This window comes from Paramisgurnus dabryanus, chromosome 3 (genome assembly GCF_030506205.2).
Source record: "Paramisgurnus dabryanus chromosome 3, PD_genome_1.1, whole genome shotgun sequence".
Lineage (NCBI taxonomy): Eukaryota > Metazoa > Chordata > Actinopteri > Cypriniformes > Cobitidae > Paramisgurnus > Paramisgurnus dabryanus.
This window is the reverse complement of record NC_133339.1, coordinates 24,904,649-24,928,224: the sequence shown is the minus strand read 5'-3', so window position 1 is coordinate 24,928,224 and position 23,576 is coordinate 24,904,649. Positions and strand designations below refer to the sequence as shown.

At 38.8% G+C, this 23,576-nt stretch overlaps 1 protein-coding gene across 9 annotated transcripts; it reads right to left on the bottom strand.

Moving 5' to 3' along the window:
• Positions 1-1,655: 1,655 nt before the first annotated feature.
• On the bottom strand, positions 1,656-22,133 carry usp7 (ubiquitin specific peptidase 7 (herpes virus-associated)). 9 transcript variants are annotated; one of them, XM_065273869.2, is made up of 32 exons: positions 21,728-22,133; positions 18,649-18,753; positions 18,292-18,490; positions 17,246-17,299; positions 16,811-16,949; positions 16,633-16,721; positions 16,436-16,544; positions 15,706-15,836; positions 15,542-15,596; positions 15,339-15,419; positions 15,165-15,255; positions 13,603-13,685; positions 13,411-13,520; positions 12,552-12,729; positions 10,106-10,250; positions 9,787-9,917; positions 9,077-9,211; positions 8,815-8,916; positions 8,600-8,705; positions 8,380-8,472; positions 8,200-8,267; positions 7,872-7,972; positions 7,637-7,790; positions 6,213-6,280; positions 5,850-5,958; positions 5,665-5,742; positions 4,511-4,611; positions 4,277-4,376; positions 4,014-4,133; positions 3,843-3,914; positions 3,338-3,428; positions 1,656-3,061 (listed from the first exon to the last, which is right to left on the bottom strand). In XM_065273869.2, exons 1-32 carry the CDS (start codon positions 21,804-21,806, stop codon positions 2,955-2,957), a joined length of 3,384 nt encoding a protein of 1,127 aa, XP_065129941.2. In that variant the 5' UTR covers positions 21,807-22,133; the 3' UTR covers positions 1,656-2,954. The 9 variants fall into 9 exon arrangements, with proteins under 9 accessions (XP_065129941.2, XP_065129935.2, XP_065129936.2 ...); XM_065273863.2 differs by lacking the exon at positions 21,728-22,133 and adding an exon at positions 20,364-20,518 and having other exon boundaries at positions 5,850-5,952; XM_065273864.2 differs by lacking the exon at positions 21,728-22,133 and adding an exon at positions 20,364-20,518 and having other exon boundaries at positions 12,573-12,729.
• Between the last annotated feature and the right edge of the window lie 1,443 nt (positions 22,134-23,576).

Here is a 23,576-nt window from a genome sequence, read left to right as displayed (position 1 = left end):
GATCTAAAAGATCAAATCAGATTTACATCACACCTTCTCATCCCCCTCTGTAAGTGGTACAATTTGGTTTATAAATATGACAACAGGATTCAATGTTAATCTGTAACAATAAAATAAGTAAACTTTACCTAATGTTGGGAGATACCTCCTACCTTAGACATGTTAACCTGTATGTATATTAGGCAACACCCCTGGGCTTACAAGAACCAATCAGTATATCATAATCACAATGCTTGGTTCTCTGGATATTTAAGGAAAATGGTAAAAGATTCAGGTTCGATTTTTTATATATCTAGAAATGCACCCCAATGCTGGTGTCCTGGCTAGCATCATGTATTTTTATCTCTTTTTGAGGAATCTGTAACTAGATCTCCATCCTTATGCAATGGTTTTTCATTTGATTGTTTCGTATTTGAATTGGAATGTAAATTGGCTTCTGAATCATGTTTTTCATATCTGGTTAATAAATTGTTACGTTTGCATTCATTCTTATTTGCTCTGTATTATTGACTCTTCTAAGTTACTAGAAAGTATTACGATATCCTTTGTCACCACAAATCTCTGATAGTGGCCTTCAGCTCTTCTGCATTGATGGGTCTGGCATATCACATCTTCCTCTTCACAATACCCCATAGATTTTCTACTGGGTTTAGGTCTAACAAGTTTGCAGACCAATTAAGAACAGGGATACCATGGTCCTTAAACCAGGTACTGGTAGCTTTAGCACTGTGTGCAGGTGCCAAGTCCTGTTGGAAAAGGAAATCTGCATCTCCATAAAGTTGGTCAGCAGCAGGAAGCATGATGATGTGCTCTAAAACTTCCTGGTATATGGCTGCGTTGACCTTGGACCTCAGAAAACACAGTGGACCAACACCAGCAGATGACATGGCACCGCAAACCATCACTGACTGTGAAAACTTTAAACTGCACCTCAAGCAATGTGGATTGTGTGCCTCTCCTCTCTTCCTCCAGACTCTGGGACCATGATTTCCAAAGGAAATGCAAAATTTACTTTCATCAGAGAACATAAATTCTTAAAGCGGAGCGCTTCTGATGCTTGCCACAAGGAATACGACAGCTAAAACCCAGATCTTGAATACATCCGTGCGTACTGGTTCTTGAAGCACTGACTACAGCTGCAGTCCACTCTTTGTTAATCTCCCCCAAAATTTGAATGGGTTTTGCTTGACAATCTCTCCAGGGTGCAGTTATCCCTATTGCATGTACACTTTTTTTCTACCACATCTTTTCCTTCCCTTCGCCTCTTTATTAATGTGCTTGGATACACAGCTCTGTAAACAGCCAGCCTCTTTGGCAATGACATTTGTGTCTTGCCCTCCTTTTGTCAATGGCTGTCTTTTGGACAAATGTCAAGTCAGCAGTCTTCCTCATGATTGTGTAGCCTACAGAACTAGACTGAGAGACTATTTAAAGGCCTTTACAGGTGTTTTGAGTTAGCTGATTAGAGTGTGGCAAGGGGTGTCAATATTGAACCTTTTCACAATATTCTACTTTTCTGAGATACTGAATTTGGGATTTTCCTTAGTTGTCAGTTATAATCATCAAAACATTTGATTGACAGCTGTCCTGCAGAGTTTAGCTCCAACCCTCAAGTCTCTTTGCCTTTTAAGCCACAATTCTCAACGGACCACGGCTGCAGATTTTATAGAAAATTTTATTCAACATACATTTTCCAGCAAAAAGGCAATATACAGGAAGAGTTGTCATACACTGCTGCTACACGGAGGAATTAGACTGGAAAAAAATCAAAAAGAAAAACGTGATCTGCAGGTCATCTTTGTACTGCACTTAAACAAGACAAACTGTTGCAATTAGTTAAGGAAAAAAAGACCAAATGAAACGGTCAGGATCCAAAAGAAAACTACACACAATGAATATGAACATCTGAATTGATCTGTACCCAACAAACTTGTGTTTTTAATTGTACACGTTCATTCTTTAAATATACAATTGTAATTGTGGTTTTTACAAAGCCAACTATGCACTAGGGAGCATTCCTTCTGTGCTTAAAGAAAAAAGTTGGTATCGGTTCATTAATGCTGGTTTCTCTATGTCCTGAACCAGTCTACTACATCTGCAGCCTCGCGCCAACAAACAGTTCAATGAAATCTGGAGCCATGAGCAAATGACCCCACCCATCCCCATCAAAATAATCCCACAGCCAATGACAGAGGAGCTGAGGGAAGAGGGAAAAAAAAACTTAATCGGGAAGAACGCCAAACTAAAAAAGGATATGCAAATCAAACTCCAACCAAAGTTTACATTTAACAGTGCCGAAAAATGTAAAACCTTTGATATTAAGTGCCAACGTGCAAGATGAAGTACAGACAATTCATTTAATTTTCATTTATTTTTAAAACGGATGCTGTGGCTCTTTACTTTTATTATTATACAGGATTTTCAGAGAAGATAAACTGAACTTCTCCTACCAAACTAAGCGAAAAAGAATTGTGTAAACATGAATTGACTAGTTGCACTAAGGGACAAAACCATGTCGGGGCAACTAGCAAAAGCCATTTGCGGTGATTTTTGCTGAAGGATGGAGATATCCTATTCGTCTTCTGCGAATGACAAACCTCCTCTTTCCATAGCCTCAATGCAGCAGCTTTCTTGCCGTAACAATTCTTTAAAAACGAAATTAAAAAGAAAAACAAAACCAAAACGAAAATAAAAATCAAAACAAAAAAGAATCTAGAACGTACTGTTCCCCCTTTCATGTTAAAATCCAATTCATTCTTCCAGAATAGGCAGTCAATAGTTACAGAAGCCAAATCGAACAGCCTCAAAAAGAAAACGGGAGCATCAGCAGTCACTCCATTTGCTGAAGACTTCATACATGGTGCCTGTGTACCCAGACAGCAGGTGTTAAAAGTGGTGCACACAAGAGGTTTGGTTAAAGTCTTTAGTATGGTCGGTTAAACTGGGGGGGCTTATCAGTTGTGAATCTTGATCGCCTTTTCCAGATACGTGTAGCGACCTCTCTTTGGAGCTTTGTTGAAGTGGTCGAGCCCTAACCAAGGCCTCGGGTGAGACATGTTTCCTGAGGAGATGAATAATGATGTTAGAGTAAAACCACCTTACTCAAAAGTCTAGACCAGTGCTTCCCAATCCTAGTCCTCAAGGACCTCCTTCCAAAAAGTTTTTGAAGTTTCCTTATTTAAAACACATGATTCAACTAATCAGCCTCCTTTCAAAATGGTGAACATGTGCGTGTTAAATACGGAGACATCTAAAACTTTTTGGGCGTCAGGATTGGGAAGCACTGGTCTAGACAACATCTCACCTGAAATACAAAAATAAAAGCAGAGAAAAATACCTGGCTGTGGCTCAAAGTCTTTCAGATTCACTTCGTAGTCTTCCTCATTGATATACTGATGCCGGCCCATCATCACTATTGCAAACTTGAACTAAAAAAAAAAAAGGTAATAAACGGGTACTTAATTCAAGTTCTTACAGATCTAGTCATTACATTTCCATAGTTTGAAGAAAATGGGCATTTCACGTAATTTTTTTTTTAAGTTGCCAGCCATTATGAATTTAATTACAAGAAATTACAAATAATAATCGGTCACTGTAGGGGGAAAAAAGTTTATTTGCATTGGTGTTTCTGTAGCTAATTGATAAAGCATTGCTTTAGCAGAACAAGAGTCATAGGTTTGATTCCCAGGGAACAAACATGCAAATAAAAAAGTCCATTTGGATAAAAGCATCTGTCAAATGTATAAATGTAAAAAATAGGTGGTCATATAATGGGATATTGTTTTGCTCACATTGTAAAACAATAGGTCATATTTCAAAAGCACCTATAAAGGTCAATGTACCTTCTCAAACTCTTTCTCCTGAATGTCAAGCATGCTCTGAATTCTCTTCATCACTTCTCTAAAGAGTTCCCCCTGCGAAAACAAACAAAGACATGTTAAAAAACAGCACATGCACCCCAAACCGATGACAGCTGTCCACACCTACACACATGGCCTTAATCTAACACACACCTGACGGATTTTAAGCAAAAAGGGAATTCCGAACGTCCCAAAGACTTCCTTGTGGAAATGTGCAACTGGAATCAGCATTTCATTCTCCTTATCCAGGTCCACCTGGTCGAGAGGGATTTCCTGTCACAGGAGAGATTCAATTCTTTTAAAGCAAACAATAACCACAGATAAAAGCTGGCACATCACAGATGCAAAATGATTTTAAGAGGCTTTACCAAGTAACAGATCCTTCAGGACGTGAGGGCTGACATATCGGGTCTTACCTCTATTCTGAACGTCCGACTGGCTGCTGGAGATAAACATTCTAGCAATTCATCTTCCTGGTGAACGCCAATAATTTTGTAGCTGACAATTTCTAACAGCCTATAGAGAGGGCAAAGGTAAAGCAACAGTTAATCACTTGTTAACAATTTTTTTTAAATAGTGGGTCACATATATGGAGACTATACAGATGTCCCTCGATCTCGCTTTATTCATTGAGCTGAAAATGCACGAACCTCAGCTTCTCTGAACCTTTGTCAGAAAGCTCCACTGCTTTTTTACATTCCTCCAGAAGGTCTCGAACACAGCCATGTTTGTCAGGATACAGTGTGATCTCCTGAAGCAAGACACAGAACAACAAAACATTTGAAAAAGTTGACAGAGTCTAGTAGTTATATTATACATAAACATAAAACTACATTGTGACAGGTGTGTTTGTAAAGCCATCAGCGACAGGTTCATTTCTTCAACACTCTTACCTAAATAACACAACACAATGTCTTAGGAAAACAAAAGCGTGTCATGACCCAATCAACTCAATGACTATTAAGTTGCTTATTACGATTACACTTTGAGACTGTGCCCAAGTTGTTAACGGTTAGCTTATGCAATATTCCATATGCCACGGGTGTCAAACACAGAATTATTTAGATCCAATCCTGGTTCAACACGCCCACCTGTGATTCACAAGTAATCCTGAAGACCTTGACAAGCTGGTTCAGGTGTGGTACAGGTGGACCTTCAGAAGAAGAGTTTGACACCCCTAGTATTTTGACTGTTATGAGACTGAACCTGAATAGATGAGCTTTTAAAGCACACCTATGACTTCACATTGTACAATAGTAGGTTGCAACTAGGTACAACCAAGAGTTTTGTTAATGAACTGCATTACTCATCAATAGAATGGTTTATTAATAAAATAGACGTCATGTAAAGGACATCACACATGATGTGTCTAAACCGCTCCCTCATTCACCATATGGGGAAGAAGTGAACAAAAAAAAGGTGAGTGATTTTGGACACTGATGTAAATACCATGCGTCAGAGGGCAGTCGCAGAGTGCACTATATAGGAGATAGGGAGCGGTTTGTGACACAGCATCAGTGAAGTAAAAAAAAAAAAAAGCATGACCTTACTGTATATATATAACACTATCTTTGAAATCCAGGCTAAAGTCTTCACTTGACTTAGTCAATAATAAAGATATCAATGTTATTTTTTCCCAAAATGTTCTTTATATTATGTACGATAGGTTTATGTAGAAAACAGTTAAAATCGCAAAAAACACCCAAGATTGATTTTCACAGACAGGGTCATATATAGAAATCTTTGTTTTAAACCAAATCACACAAACTTTACAGTTGTCAGATCAGTGACAGTATCTCCTTACCTCCTCTCTAAACATACTGTTGAGCCATATGGCTTTGAAACTCCTCCTGTTCTCAAAGTCTGTGATCTTCATCTTGAGCTGTGGGGAGCAAAACCATGAATAAATCAGATGCCCTGAACTCAATGGCTCAGAAGAGCTTGTGTTCCCCTAACGCCACGACAAGTGGAAGATGAGACCTCTCTTACCTGCTGGTAGTAGAGCTTCTTAGGCTGCCGGGGTTTGAAAAACTGCAGCAGGTCTCTGAGAGTACCTTCATAGTTGTGCCTGAGTGGGTTGCCTGGGCCATCTCTGTACCTTAAAGAGAAGCATTAAAATACAGCTTCAGATGCAAACACATTTGTGACCCTGCGTGTAAAATCCAGGCAAATGGTTCTTATGAGATTGGAGGAACAAAGTTTGCTTTCAAAAATTGGTTTTTAATCTTGGACATGACCTCAGCCCATATTAAAGATATCAAGGTTATATTTTCACTTCAAAATGATTCAAAAATAAATTAAGCTGGGTTTTCACCGGTGGTGTCACATTTAACTGAAGATCAGGAGACCTACCCCTGTGACTTGAAGAACTGTAGAAGCATGGGGTCAGTGTTTAACCTCTGTGCAACAGTCTTTGCCACCTAAAAAAATGAGATGAAATGAAATGATGAGATATGATGGTTCGGGACAGAGAGATTATTTTACAGTGACTGTCAGACTACGTTTACACGTAGGTGGCTATTTTCTTAAACGGGCATTTCAAGCTCTCCGGTTTCAAAAATAAATTCGTGCACACATGTCAGTTTTCAGAAAAGTGTTCATTGATGTACCCTGGGGGTGGGAATCGCTTGGACCCTCATGAATTGATTCAGAATAGATTCTTAGGGTCCTGAATCGATTCAGAATTGATTCTTGACGTACTAAATTGCATATCTGTGACGTCATTACGTCACATTTGCTCTCAAAGCCAGGTTAATGTTTGTGCTTTTGCTACCAATCGTATACTGTACTTTAATGCAACTAAGGGATAAATAATGTAATTCTTATATACATATATGTCCCGTTTCTGTTGCAAGACATTAAAAGCAGTAAAAAATAGTAATTAAACGTGACATATTAACTCTATATGTTAACCGTCATTAACTTCCACGAACAGACTAACATTAGGGGTCTAGCATCATCATAATACACAGTGATTTTGGCAGTATTATTTATATAATGCAGCGCACCCAGCGACTGAATAACAGACTATGTGCATATTTTTACAGAAGTATATTCATGTTATATCTAAACAGTCAGCGGATGGTTTAGGGAAACGCTATTAGCACAGTCAGAGTCATTAAATTAAATGCCCTGTTTCTCCCTGCCGCTCACTGAACAGAGAAAAGGCAGAGAAAGACTATCCGAAAGTGTCAAACAGGGCTGTTGTAGATTTTATTTCTTTCTCTTCTGCTCTTGTAAGCTCCGCTGTATGTACTCATGCAGTGCGCGCTCTCTTATGTTGTCCGTGTGCAGCACCGCACCCCCAGTTGAGTTCTGCCTTTTAGTTATGATAACGTCACGTTATTATTTTGTAAACTAACATTTAAGAATCAATTCTTGACATTTGTGAATCGATTCAGAATCGGCCACGGTCCGAAATGCGATTCATCTAAGAATCGATTTTTTGTCCCACCCCTAATGTACCCGTGTATATATGATGTAACGAGAAGCTCAAGCCCACGTAAGCCAAACAAAATCCTGAAAACAGCAACGAATCACTTCCTATTCCTCTTTTAAACAAGGTCGCACTTTTGACGTAGGTGCAAGCTCTGGCGCATACTGTGACTTTGGCTGCCTAAACATCCATTTGTCTCAGTTTACAACCAAACGTAGATTTTCTAAATCTCCACTCTGGTTTCAGAGGCGAGTTCTCTATTTGCGTGCAAACGAAGGGAAATGTCTCAGTTTTTCAAAACAACCCTGTACGTGTAAACAGTTAACAAAAAATTGCACACCTGGAAGTAGTTCATTCGGTTTGACAGTGTCACAACAAAGCCTGGGTCGTTGTGAATGGTCTTGTCACAGAAGATGACATCCACACGGTGGTACAGGTCTCTGAAGTAGTCTTTCGCAGTAGGCAGCTCACTGGTATCGTTTTCAGGATCATCCCTGCCACAAAAACAACAATCGATTTTTAAGCCCTGCAAACCTGGATAAAATGACTGAAGGTTTCAGAGGAAGGATGCTTACTTTTGAAACACAATTATGTCTCCATCCATCAGCTCATCCAGAGCTTTGTCCAGGGAGACGTCATAGTCTTGTATCCGCTCTGTTAAATTCGGTTTAACTTCCTGAAGTACAGAGAACAAAGTTTGCGTTTTAATTTAAGATCCGGTTAGCAATTCGGTTGCATTAACTTCTTAGGCTAGTCTGAAAAGTTAGTCATGTATTTTCTTTTTCACGGCTATGGTTACACAACCAGCAACTGATCTGACTATCAGAGATTATTTTGGGATGACAGGTTGGCTGTATATTATTTCTTATTCTGCTATATGCAATATAATAAACATAATCTTACCTCATAGAGGATAAGGCTAGTTCCCTGCTGAAACCCTGCTCTTTCACACATAACGGGCAGCAAGTCTCCTGTTAGGGTCAGGGAAGAACAAAAAAATTGGATTTAAAATTTAGCTTGAGAAGAGACTATAATTTTATAAATAGTCATTAAGTTATGCAATATATAGATATGATCACTCACGTATTTTACAGGATATAGGTGTGTAGATATGCCCACAATAATTTAAGCTTCTGGTTTTTGGATCATACATCTTCAGGAACAACATAACGTCATCTGAAAAGCAAAACAAATACAGTTAAAACTTTCAGAACCAGTGAGATCAACTATTTGTAGGCATATTTATTATTTGGTAAGATACATTATTACACATGTGGCTTATAATGTAAACTACAAAACTCACGGTCTTTGTCGAATTTGGGTAACGTTGCACCACTGGCAGCCATTTCTGGATCTACCGTTTCCAAAAATATTGTCCATGGGTTCTCGTTATCACTCAAATCGATCATCTGCATAAAGCATTGCGATGAACAAATTAATAGTGACAATGCAGAACAACGTGTGCTTTACAGTAAATAAAGGTTATATCAATAAACAAAACAGAGCACACAAACTTACAGACTTGTTGCAATCGGCTTCGTAATCCAACATGGCCGGCCGTTTAGTGCCATTGCTTCTGGCCTGCATTGGCCACAGTCTCATCTGGTCTTGTGGGAAACCCTGGAATAAAGAAATCAATCAGTACGAGACCAAAACAAAATAAGTCACTAGATCAAATTTATAATACCTCTTTTGGGTATGTTACACAACATCTTACAAATCTATGCAGGACTATGACATCAAGCAAGTGTAAATGATATCTAAACGAGTCAAGTCTTACCATAGTCTGTGAGAGGTTCTGTACAAACTCAGCAAGAGTGGAGCTTTTCAGAACTTTGAACACTGTGTATTTTACTTTCTCTTCATCATACATGTCATTGCCCTGGTGTCCACAAAACTGATCTTCTGTCACCATCTACAGGAGGACAGAGAGATATTGCAGCAGGTGTTAAACAGAAGCACAGAAATATTTAAACAGATGAGACTACAGCAACAAAGTCTTGAAATGACTCGCTTTATCTGGCAGAATAAGGCTTGTTTTATATTTCAATTGTAGTCAGCATGTTTATTTTGGCACCCATATTAACAGCTACAACATTCACACTGTCCACGTATGCAAAAAACAAAGCCAATGTTTTGCTCCGTGTAGTTATACAAAAGAGTTCACGTTTTTTTTTTTTTTTTTTTTAAGACGAAAAAGTAACAGGTTTAGTAAGTTTCACACACAGTGACGGGAACACAAATAATTTCTATTCAGTGGGAATAACTTAATAAAGATCAAGCAGTCACAGCCTAAACTTCAAGGTTTTTAAAATGCCCCCTTAAAAAAGGAAGTAATCATTATTAAGTAATCACTTCATGTCCTGTATTAAGTCACAGCTCTCTTACATAGCCGATGTAAATCAAGGTACAAGGCAGTGTGGTTTATACGCCAGTTGGGCCATTCAGTGTTCTCCACTGCATGATGTAGCATGACCGGCTGTGCCATACCTGAACTTGCATGTAAAGATGAGCTTCCTGCCTCTCTTTTCTCTTCTGCGCCTCTACCCTCTTTTCCTCCTGCAGTCTCTCCACCAGCTGCTGGGGGATGTCCATGTCTGTGACTGGCTGCAGAACCTCACCTAAACACAAGAAAAGCAGAAGTTTATAGATTTATTGATTGCATTGCTAGACGTACTTCAAACTAAACTACTTTTTGTGTGTTCCTCTGATGTGCAGTCAGGCAGTCCCAGCTGGAGTGAAATAATACTACAGCACATTAACCTCACAGCGTATGCGGTGTATGTGCACGGATGTTAATGGAACTCACTGAGCTTGGATTCTCTGATGTACACCAACATGTACGCGTTGGTACAGTGACGAACTGATAAGTCGTCATCGTGTCCGCCGTAATTGTACTCGATGGCTTCATCTTTAGTGCACCGTGAGACAACGTCATCGTCGAATTTACACCACTGAGAGTGACACAAAGGATTGTTAATATGTAAAACATGTGAAAGTAAATTTAGTCATCCAAAATACTACAAAGGGCATCAAATAAAATGCAATGTCAAAACAGTGCTAAAAACAAAATTAAGTAACACAATACAGGGCTCCAGACTAACACAAGTCAGGGTTCCCAGACCATAGTTAACTTCAAATTCAAGGACCTTTCAAGGACTTTCCAGGTCCAATACCCTCAAATTCAAGGACTAAATGTGGGACACATTTCAAGTGAGAGCAAGGTTACATCGTGTAACCTTTTAAAATACATTGTTACAGTTTTCTTTCGAGGAAACTTGCACTGCGTCACAGCGGCGACACTTTGGGGACTCCTCCAGGGGTAAATGCGTCTCAATGTGTATAGACCGTTTCAGCAGTAACAACATAAACAAGCGGCTTTCATGGTCATCACGTAACTTCCGGTAAACTACGCGAAGAATAAATAAAGTATTTTTAAAGAAGTTAATTTATATAACAAGCAAAATAAACAACACGTAGATTACATAGGAACACAAAACATTTGTTATTTTTTACGAAGTATTTGTTTAAGAGTTCAGTTTCAGCAACTAGTCAGACCATTAAACAAACAGAAACCGGAAGTAAAGCTCGGACCAGGCGCTTATCGCGTCACCGCACGTGCACCCGATGAAACAGTCTACATCAATTCAACCAATGGTGAGGCTTAACAACAAAGACAGGGTGACGTGGGCGCCAGAAGTATGTAGCTATCTGAAATATTGCCAAAGATGGCGTTACAGCAAAGCAGGAAGTATGGCAAGGGAGACGCAGCGTCTGGTTCCCTTCTCTGGTTAAGTTTTTAACTGTTGTTCCCGGAGATGTTTTCATGTGTCAAACACAACTATGCAAAAAAAGCATTTTGGTATAAATCAACATTCGCATAAAGATAACAAGCATTTAAAGCGAACAGTTTAGCATGTGTGCTTAAAGTCTAAAATTTTTATGATATTATCCTACACTACACAGGGAATAACATGGATTTTTTTCCAAAAAAATTCTTGCAGAAAATAAATTCAAGCACTTTCAATGATCTGTATCTATGTATGTATATTTTCAAAAACTTCCCAGGGCCTTGTATCCCCCCCCAGATTGACAAACTTTCAAGGACCTGTGGGAACCCCGATAAGTGCCACTGAAAACTTACAGGAATAACTCATCCAAATAGAAAAACTATGAAATAATTTACTCACCGTCATGCCATCCCAAATGTACATGACTTCCTTTCAGTTTAAAACAAAATGAATGCGTTTATATTAAAAAAATGCCATCAGGTCCTTATCTTATATGGGAACCAACGTGGTGAAGTTCATGGTGATAACATTGCATTTCACTGCATCTGGCATGTCAATAACGTTGTGTTTAGCATAATACAATGTGTTCACTTGGTTTATGGTTAAAAACATTATTAACTACATACCATACATTTTTGTTGCTACATAAATCCATCCCTTTCTTAAAAGGACAAATTTTGTACAAAGCTCATTGTTCTGAAAAGCACAGTGTCATCCGATTGGCTTCGTACACGATGTAACTACAGAAGAGTCAAGTTTTAAATAGGAAAAATATTGAAACTCTTTAATAATTTTTTTGCGCGATGCTAATGGTCTAATCAGATTCAATGGATTGTGCTAAGCTATGCTAAAAGTGCTAGCGCCAGACCCGAAGATCATCTGAATGTATTACAAAACTGTAAAAATCTAAATGTTTATCTCTATGGGAGCTGGAAATTTGGCATATTTGCAAAAAAAAGTGCAGTGTCCCTTTAATACAAAATGATCAGTTTGTGTTCAACTGAAGAAATTAAATTATACATCTGGGATGGCATGAGGGTGAGTGAACTGCAGTTCTTAAACCCCTTAACCATACTGCAAAACAACACTGTCATGGTGAGAAGTACATGTTATCATTAAAGACTGCTGGTATATGTAAAGACCATTGTATCCATAGGTAAAACCATGCATGTCTTATTTAATATCTGTGTTATATGTAAAGGTTCTATAAAACAAAATCGGTTTCATTAAACCTGTTGTGTTAGTTGTATAGTGCTGTTTCTTAACTCTTTGTCTTCTGTTTTCCCTTAACACAACAGAACACACCAGCAGCACGTAATCAAATGTTGAAATCAAATGCAACACTTTCTTAGCAGTCTGGAGCCCTCCAATGCAATACTTGAATCATAAAACATCTCATGCAAACCACAAACCACCCCAATACCAACAGAAACATATGGGACCCCTGAAATAAAAGGTTCTCACTATTGGTGCGGTGACACTCACTTTGCCGTCTCCTTTAGGATTAAGGTAGACGACGTAGTGACCCCCGTGGTTGTCTCCGCTGTGCACTAACACCGCGTGGAGAATGTAGTTGGCCGGATCTTTTACGTCTGGCTTTTGCAGAAACTCATCCAGAGGTAACTGCTCTGGGAATTCAAACCTGCAGGGCAAAACATCAAGCATTAGCCTGTTTCTTCAGCATCATATCACAAAGCGAGAGAGCATGTAGATTATGCGAGAGAGATTACATGAGTGAGTGAGTGAGGGAAATACAGCATACACCCTCTTAAACTGCACCCTCTAGTATTCATCCAAGTTACTGCTCAGTCAACAAGCACACTGTTTAGATGAGTCACTCTCAAGAAGATATTTTAAGAGCGTAATCTTCCTCTCCGCAGGACACACATTAATCCTGACCACTCATAAATCATAACGCTCAATTCATCCATACATTATGGAAATGATATGGAAGTGTTATGTTTTTTTTCTGTCGCTCATTCCATCAAGCTCTTAACTCTCAGGGGCGTTTTCCCGGACATGGCTTATCCTAGTTCCAGACTAAAATGCATGTTTGAGCTGCCAATTTAAAAACACCTTGTGTGGACATGCCATTGTTTTGTCTCAAGATACACACCAGTATTAGTTTTTTGTAAGGTTTGTTGGTAAAAACTAATTAAAATGTCCTAATATAACCAAGTCCTGGACTAATCTAAACCCTGTCCGGAAAATAGCCCATCAGTGTTGTTTTCAATCTCAAAATTTACAAGGAATATCAATCAGAACATTCATTACTACACCCTCAACTTTACACCTTAAACACGTAATGTTGAAAATTATTTACTTGTCATTTATCTTAATGTTTTGGTCGGTCTGTGGGTCATACATGAACCTCATGAGCTGTAGGTGCAAGATAGGAGGGAAGGTCAGAAACTTCACACCCTTCTCTGCATCCTGGAAAAACAACAAACATGAAGCTCAGTCAATTTGGAAACAAGAGGTGCGTGCAAGTGATGAAATATGCAAGGGTTTTTACCTGTAGACCATGTTCCCCTGCATCATACTTGTTATCCCCATCCAGCTGTTCCACTGCCACGTAATCCTTGAATGACTCAAAAACTGTATGGTAAAGGGAAAGAGTCAGCAGCAAGCTCACACACTGTGTGCAGATATCATTGTTAAATAGCATCTCTAAGATGAAATAATGTCACCTGCGTTTGAGAGCAGAAAACACAGTGTGGGAATGATAAATACTTTAGGCCAGCAGTGGGGAACCCTGGGTCCTGGAGGGCAACTGTCCTGCAGAGTTTAGTTCCAACCCTAATCAAACACACCTGAATTTAATTTCCAAGTAATCCTGAAGACTTGAATTAGATTTTTCAGGTGTGTTTAATTAGGGTTGGAACTAAACTCTGCAGGACAGTGGCCCGTCAGGACCAGGGTTCCCCACCCCTGCTTTAGGCGCACAGGGAAGATCTGACATTAGAGGTCTTCACAGGTCCACTTAGATCAGAAAACCCGAGGTCATTTCATGCGTGCCTCGGACATGTATCAGGCAAAATAATAGCAGCATCGTGTCTCAGGTAATTTAAAATGAATGAAAGACCCCAATTATCTTGAGCCTGTGCATCAATTCTTTTTCCACCCCACCCCCGTTTGCCAAGAGCACTTCCAATATTGTGTGGCTGGCGGTAGGTTAAAGGGATAGTTCATCCAAAAATGAAAATTATGTAAATAATGACTCACCCTCGTCTCGTTCCAATGAACGGAGGTCTTTTGTGTTTGGCAGACTAAGTGTGAGTAATTAATGACATAATTTTCATTTAGACCTGTCAGTTAATTTTGAATTCACATTTTAGTGGTCACCTTGGTGTCGTCATCAGATATCAAGTGAAAACAAATGGAGCAGCGGGCCAAATTAGATAAGAGACCAACAGGGTTTCGTTCTCTGATGCATGCGGGGCTGCACACTGCACACATGTCGATGCAGTTTACATTCAGGTCCAGTCGGGTTTAAAAAAAATTGCCACTTTTTCGGGTCGGACTAGGGTCTAATTTTCTCGGGACTGTCTCAGGTCGGTCTTTCTTAAAAAAAATTTTTTTATGCAAGTCATGTGATTCGGGTCATTTCTTTTGGACCCGAGAAGACCTCTATCTGACACCCAATGAAAACTCTCATACAAAATTGCATCCAAATGCAAATTTTGAGGTAAAAGGCTAATTCATAATTGAACGGTCATGAACTATAAATTTGTAATATGCAAGTATAGATAGTCTAAAATTTGTGAATGACGGATGAAAATGTCAAATCAAATATTGCTTGGACTGATATTGTTTCACAGCTTAAAAAATAAATAAAAAAATGAAATTATCAGCACAGGTCTGGTGTCCTATGGATTCAAGTATATCATATTTATATACTTTTCTGAATCTGTCCGTGCATATGTATGCTGTATTGTGACGCGCTGATGATATGCATTTGCCAGCAATTCTTTGTTTATTCAGGTGAATCGAACAATTCCCATAACTCTACACCAAAATCAATTCAATTAAATGGAGGGGAGCAAAGAAGAAAAAATATTCCAAAGCTGAACTTACTGTTTTTCTTTCCTTTTATGCTGAGCTGGATGTCGTAGTAGTCCTCTATTCTTTCTGACCGATAATCCACATGCTTACACTGGATGTAAGACTGAAAATGAAAACATTTAAAAGTGTTGAGACTGAATCAATGAATCAAAGGTCAAGAAAACCCACAGGTTCCAGCTGACTTACCACCATCTTTCCTCTGAAGAGCTTGGGAATTGTGCCTTCCACACAAGTTCCTTTCATCTTGTTCTCAACATTGTCCAAAAGCTAGAAACGGCAAGAGAAAACGTTTGCATTCATTTGATCAGATGTGAATAAGCTCTCAATTGATCACCGTGTAAAAGAAAGATCTTAAGGACTTTAGATCTAAAGAGGGTTATGGTACTCACCACTCTGCACAATTCCTGTACATCATGTTGCATGAAACTGTCTAGTGTCTCCCACCTAAAAAAGTACCAGAAAATCTTACTATACAAGATACATGTATGAGGACTTGATTATCAATCAAGGAAAAAAACAAACAAACAGGGTAGAAAATAAAATCAAACCCTACCCAAAAGACTTAGTCAGTTTCTTCGTCCCAACAGGCTTATCACTGTGCTGGAGCTCATAGAAAACCCTCTGCAGGGCAAGGGGAACGCTTTTAGATGAATCATCGCCCTCTGTGGGCATCATATAAACCGCCTAGAAAGAAAAAAGCAAGTTCACAGAAAGATCACTGGGGAAATCAGACGTAAGAAACCGCTCGTTCTGTTCCCAAATCTTGTGTGCGGTCTTTGAAGGCATCATAGATATATTCGCAAAAGTTGGGCATTTTAATTAGTCTGCCTGCTAATATAACCCATTTTGAGCCAAGGTAATTCCACAATATATGCAACAAACTTTGTTAACCAATTTCTAAAATGGTATGAGAAAGGATGAACAGTCAATTATAAATATACTGCATTAAAGTCTACAAAAGCTGTAATAAATCTATACACAGGCATGCATTTGGAAGACAATTTTATAGATGTTTCAGCGGTGACAACAAACTGTTTCCGTGGACCAAACTTAACTTATGGTGGACCTCTGCAAATAATCAATAATAACAACTGAGTCCCTCACAAGTAGATTATTTTGTAAAATTAACATATACAATATTAGATACAGAGTTGCTGTCCATATATCTTGCTCACAATCAGTCACTTATGAACTAACATGATGGTTAGGAAGCTGCCTTAAAAGGGAACTTTTGGATCAGAATAAAATTAGCTGTGTAACATATCGAAAGACAGATGTCTTACCCGCCGCAGCTGATTCGTGAAGAAAAGAGTCTGTAGTAAGCTGTTCATGTAACATGTGGCCCCTTGGTTCTTTAACCCCACATAGCCAGTGTGTTTCTTTGAATCCCAACTGTGAATAAAACCAAAACCGACATCAGCTACTACATTCCTTTTTAAAACTCATCTAAATTCAATATAGCACACGAAGAACGACTTACGCCACGCCGTGAGGCGCATCAGCTTGAACGTAGACCTCAAAAGTGACCTTATCATCTTCAACGAAGCCTCGCTCTGGATCAGTCACATCCTGAAATCAGACCAAGACCTTCTCTTAACAAGAGCTAATTGGCTCAAGTCACCTCAGCAGAGACACTCACACAAAAATTATCAACTTACACTCCATGACATGAAGTTGGAAAAGCCCCAGTCATTTTCCTTATGGAAGAACAAGTGACTAATGCGACGGCTGAAAGATTTCTCATCTTCTTTGTAGTTGATTATTTTGAGCATTGCTTGAGCGTGACATGACCAGGACCTACAAATTGAAGAATACAACTATATCAAATTATCTTTTAAACAAAATGAAGAACATGAAGTAACAAAAAGATACTCAAATTACTAACTACTAAATGCTTAAACATTTTACACATTTCATTGATTTAGGGTCATCCCATACAAAACTATTACAGACAGACAGACCAGATGACGTTCTAAACACAATTCTTTTATTACACAGACAAACTGGTTTTTGAATATTTAACCAAGTCATGTGTTTATTTTTATCGTTTTTCCTAAAAAATGATTAAGGTACCTTCTTCAGAAGTAACTTACTTATTTGTGCAGCAGCTGTGATAGTTTGGCTCTATATCATTTTCGAACTCAAGTCTATAACAATCATTTTAAGACATCAAGACACACAATTTTGACTACAATGAAAGTTTATAAAGGTTTAACAATGTTAAGTATGAATCCTGCAAAACTGATGATTTATTTATTTGGTCAAGAAAACATTTATATAAAAAATGCAACCCGTATTTACACTAATAAATCACCATAAAATCCTTTAAAATATGAAAAACATGAGACATTTCGAGATCCTTGCTTAAGCCGGGCGCACACTACAGGATTTGCAAAATCCTGGTGGATTATAAAATCTGGAAGCAGTACACAAATAAAGAGAATCTTGATTGATATTCTTCTCTCAAATCTTAAACATGCTCACACTAAAAGATTTAAAAATCATGGCACATTGCACACCACAAGATATTATTAAGATTAACGTGCCAAAGGGAGTGCTTCATGTCACCTCACGTAGAAGTATAGAGATTGTGAATCATTAGTTTTAATGTTGACATTTGCAAGTGCAAAGGCAGCCTTCTTACAATCACCTGGTGTGTTTAAAACCGCCAGGGCAAAAACCATGATACAATTTTACAGAAATATCATTTAGGCAGTTGTATCAGTTTATCCACCTTTGCTATCTAGTGGACATCAGCTTGTTTCACGGTCGCCACTTTAAAAGGTCTGCCATTTACCTTTCTCTATCAATGGCTATTGTGACAGTAATGATGTAATCACTCCGATTTAAAATCCTAAATATTAAACATGTTTGATATGAACAGGCCTGATTTGCTTATGAACACATCAGGTGTAAGATTTAATTGTTAAACATAACACATTACATGATAATCTGAGCTGAACTTTGGATCCGATCGAGTTCCAACACCCGATTTCCTCTCAGATTCTCTGATTTGTGGTAAATATGGGGCGATAATCCTATAGTGTGTGCCCAGCTTTAAGCAACACAACCAGTGGCCAATGTTAACACTTGGATTCATTTTATTTCTGTAGTCATTTAAAAGGTAGTAATTGCTTACGTAGAGTCAGACTCAGCATTGCACTGAAGGAAGAAGCCAACGCTTTTCTGGTGAGGTCTATCTGGGTAAAAGCGGGGCATCACCATAATCTTCCAGGGCAGATTTCTCACAAAACAGGGTGGGCTGAGCACAGACTCACTCAGCCTGCTGAAGCGCTCCACAACAAAGCGGAAAGTGGCTTCAGAGCGCCAGCTTGTGTCTGTTAGAAAATGTTGCGACAAATTATTAGTCTTACGTTTCCCCTAACACCAATATCAAATTTATAATATTAAATATTATTGTAAATTTTTTAATTTCCATTTAGCTCATCCCTCATGCTTTTTTAAATATTATGCTATATCTTAGTATGCTATTTACCATCCTCCATGTCCTCCTCTGTGTTGTTGTGGCCATCCGCCATAGCCACATTCCCATTGATGACAGGATTCTGTGGAATTCTTGGAGGATCGTCTGGGTCCCCAGCTTAAACAATAGACAAAACAAGTAAAACTTTGTAAAACATCTTTGTAAGAACTCCTTTTGTAAAGTAAAACTGATTAAATAAAAATAAATAAAATAACAAACTCTTTTATTTTTATGCATTGCCCTACACAACTTATTTGTATCATTATCGGTATTAAAGTGACACTTCACCCATTTGCATTAAGCTTTGTATAGTTAGAACCCCAGTCATGTTTTTGAATGGTCATGCATAATTTCCTCAGTTGCCACTGAGACAGGAGAAATACAGATTTTAGTGTTGCACTTCCTTCTTTCAATGATGTAAAAATCATCATTTTGCATCATTGAAAGAAGGAAGTGCTTTATCTTTGTTGAGGGAGTGAGACTACAAACACCCCTTTTCTCTGTCAAATAGGCACCAAATTCGAAATGTATGTTACATTTCGACTATAATCTTTATTGAAAGTGCATCATATTTAATGTTTCTACGGGTGAAATGCTCCTTTAAGCATTTCTATATACAATGCCATCAAAACCAAAAATCCAAGAAACCGCCACTACGGTTTTTTTTTATATAGTGAGTGGCGAAACGTTCAGTATTGGCCAAAAGCAATGTCCACCCATGGATAATTGACATCTTTAATCTTTACTCTAATATAAAATTAAAGATGTATTAAATATTTGAACACGTGCGTGTTGCATAGCTGTGCATGGAGGGTTAACCAAGCTTCAGATTTGGTAAGAATTTAAGGAGGCATGGAAAAAAAATGCACATATCTTATCGGGTAAAAGCCCAAGATAGACTTTTTTTATAAAAATAAAAAAAACACGAGTATCAACAAAACATTAATAACTGACACAACTGATACTTTATTGATACTAAATTCCTTGAGTTTTGCTTTTTAGTGCGTTTGTGTATAATAGAATAAAACACATATTCCCTGATACAGATTCAGTACCGTGCTCCTCCATATTTTGATGGTTTAATCTAATCTTCTGCGTGGGCATTAAAATCAAATTCCGTACAAAACGCCCACAGTGCATCACTTTTGGCCACTACTGTATATCTTGGTCTCGGTGCAGGTCTCTGGACAGCATCATTAGAAACGCCCCCACACGTGCAATGCACAACTTTGACGAAATGCAGCCCAAAATCAAGTGTCTGAAATACAGCGAGTCAGACAATAATGCCATGTTTAAGGGACTTTCTGTCTTATCGCAACCACGGCTGGACACACGTAACAAAACCGTTTAAGAAAGCCGCAATGATTGCAAATGGCGAGCATGACTCGTTATACAATGAAGCATAAAATCCCCGCGCTACATCAGCGGCCTTCATTCACACGCGCACATCACGAGCTGGTGTCCAGGACAAACAACATGCCCAAAATTAAGCGTACAGCACAGTTATTTATACATTTACAACAGCAAATGTGTCAAAGAGGAAGGACACTACATTACATTATTGACTCGTTACCGAGTTGATCCTGTCGTTTACCCCCCTCCCCCAGATACGCACACCGTTAGCCGCGGTGCTAACATTTCCATTCGCAAACGCAAGCTCATATAACTGGCAGGCCGTGACATGCGACACTCTTTGATGTAACCGGGATACAGAGCAAAGAAATTACTTGAATCGCGGATCCTCTGGTGAGCCATCATGTGCCGCGGGCCGCGCTGTCTCCCCGATATAAACAAACACATACGCAAGCAGGCCTCGCAGAAACTGATCTGTGCAAAATACAGTCCACCATCTTGGAATAAAATTGCCATCCACTCCCCCTAATAGAGCTGCATAACTTCCTATGCGGATCACATCCAATGGAAATAATAAACGATTAATGACAGTAACACATTTACTAGACCATTTTAATATTTATTGTGCTACGGTGTATTTTTAGGCAACCAGATCGCGTTTCGCACCGTTATCTATATAGTTTAATACACCCACAAAACTAATTTTAGTTTCCATAATGGTGCTGTTTTTCAGTAAGCATGTTCTAAAGATGTTTATTTGACTCCACTAACGTTAACTGTCATAAGAGTAAAAACCCGACACTTGCTGACTAAAAGAAACCATATTATAACTAAACAGATAAATACCCAAACAAGATTCAATAGTTGTTTAATATTACCCTACACACAACATTGTGTGTAAAAGGATGCATTAAAATTAGTTGGTGGGTCAATCTAGAATAGATTGTCGGCCGGGTTTACTGCTCAGGGCCAAACCTTTTGAAGGATCATCTCATTAGGGAAATAACCAGCAACGTTAAACGCCTTTTGTAATTTGAATCAACATGGTTAACTCATTACCAATACGTACTGTCCCCATTTCCCTAATAATATACATCGTATTATCATTCACAAATGAATTACTTACGTGCATCCATTCAGCACAAGTTTCACAGGAATAACGTTTTGTTCATTAAACAACTGAACGCACTTCACCGCTTCCAATTTGTTTCAAACCACTGTCATCTTGGAGCATTAAGACCCTTGATGCTTTTCAAAAAGTTGCCCACAGAATCTACAGGTGTAAGCGACAGCCACCTTATATAATCAGACGAAACCCTGACACAAATTGGTAGATACAAGAGCTTAAAGATGGGCTGCGCCACGTTAATGCAGATAGCCAAAGCGCTAATGGAATAAAAATCCATCAGAAGTAACCGTCACAACAACAGCAACATTTAAAAGCAAGAACTACATGTTATTGAATAACAACAAAGCGTAGTGCAACTTAAGTACGAAAGTAAATAAATCATGAAGATGGAAGAGTAGACTTTTGTTGACTGGATAAACTCCTCATGCAGCGAGGCAACGGTTAGCTGCTGGCTAACAAGCCATTAGGGTCAAAACATGCGACAGAGCTGCCAGCTAATAAACAAACAACCAGCTATAGATCTGGTTTGCAATCATAACATCAGTTCTAGTGTTTTCAAACATGTAAAATCGGAATTGTTTTGATTTTTTGCACAAGGCCTTGGCATACCCTCCATCTCCATGTCCTCGGGCTCACTGAGCTGCTGCTCGCCGGCTTTCTGCTGCTGCTGGGTGTGATGATGATTCATGTTGGCGGCTGTTAGGATGATGTGATGCTTGGGTTCTTTGTCTCCTTCGGGTCGGTCTGATGGCGGTTCGGCGGGGACAGGTGTCCGGGGTGGCTGGTGTGGAGTCGGAGGACGCGGAGGTGGAGTAAACAGGTCGAGCCTTTGCGGCTGGGCCTGCACTAAGACGACCTCGGCCTTGTCTGCTGTCAGCGCCGGGGATGGAGGAAGGGAGGTCGGTGGGGGAGCAGGCAGAGAAACGCGGACGTATTTGCTCGCTATTCGCCCAATCTCGGCGCCTGGGTGAAAAGATGCTAACGTTAACGATAGTCGGTGGCCTTGGACTTCTGATTGAAGAAGGCCCTATTAATTGAGCCCCGGCTTTTCCCCGTGGAAGTGCGGGGCAAATTCAACTCGCAACCTGCAACCGGGGAAAACAGATAGCCTGTTTGTTGCTAGCAGTTGCTAGATAGCTGAAGCTAGCAAAAGTAATAAACAAAAAAATAATGCGACTCATGCGCCTGCGAATGATTAATTTTAAATACAACTTTCTCTGCAATATTTCCAGTCCGTGTAGTCCTCCGATTGTCCCTCTTCTGGGGGGGAGCGGAGAAAAAACCTATCCATTCAAACCAGACTGTAATGGTAAATCGCACCAATTCAGAAGTTTAAAGTCACTAAGATGCACGCGTTTGTCTCGTCATTACCACACGTGAAACTAACATGAAGCCCTAATGTTTAATTGCACCCCAAGCTGCATCGCAAACGTCTGTTCAAATGAGAAAATATATTTTTGCCCGGTCACAGCCAGAGCCTCTCTCACCCGCTCCCGTGGTTTATGATGTTCAGTTTGAGGTAAAACTCAAAATGGCGGTCGCGCTCCTCTCTGAAATGTCACATCCGCATGGAGATCCAAACAGTGGCGCACACCATTCACACAAATGCTGCCTCTTTCTGTAGTTTAAACTTATCGTTTGAAACTCTACCCATACAGGAAAAACATTATATTTTTTGCTTTCTTGATACCACCATCTTTATAGGTTATGTACGTGTTAAAAAATAATTTATAACCATGACTTTTTGAGATTTCTCATCTAGCAATCAAACATTGCTACATCAACATTTTTTTATTGTTAAAATGTTTACAACGTAAACAATTTAGAAATGTATAATCAGTAAAAATAAATGAATTGTATAATGAATTAATAGCTGACTGATATATAATGAGAAGAGTCTTCCTAAACCTAAAGTCAGGGTCAGAAATGAACAGGGACATTGTTTTGAAAATATACAAATGAAATTGAAAGTTTGCTATTTTATTCTTTTATGCATTTTTTTTTTCATTTCATTGGGAATTATCATTATGTTGTTGTTGTTGTTGTTTTTCTCGGTCATGGCCTTTGATTAAACATGCTGTCTAGTCTACAGCATTGAGAAGCCAATGTGGAAGTGGTAGGGTGGGGGCTTAATTGCACAAAAATATTGGCAGGGTAAAAGAGCAGCTGGGTCCTGTCTGCATAATCATTCATGTTTTGAAAATAAATGGACACAGATTTAAACTGCATGCAAAAATAACTCTATCATTAATGTTACAAAATTACATAAACCTTTTTATTATTTCCCATAGTAAAGTAAGGGCAAAATTTAGATTTGTTACATCCATTACGTTGTTTCTTCCTCAGAAATGCGCACACACAAATTAAAATAAACTATTAAATAATCTTTAAAGAGCTGTCCCTTCTTTATTTGCTGGGCATTATTGTTTGGTTTGTGCATTTAATTCACAGTATTCAT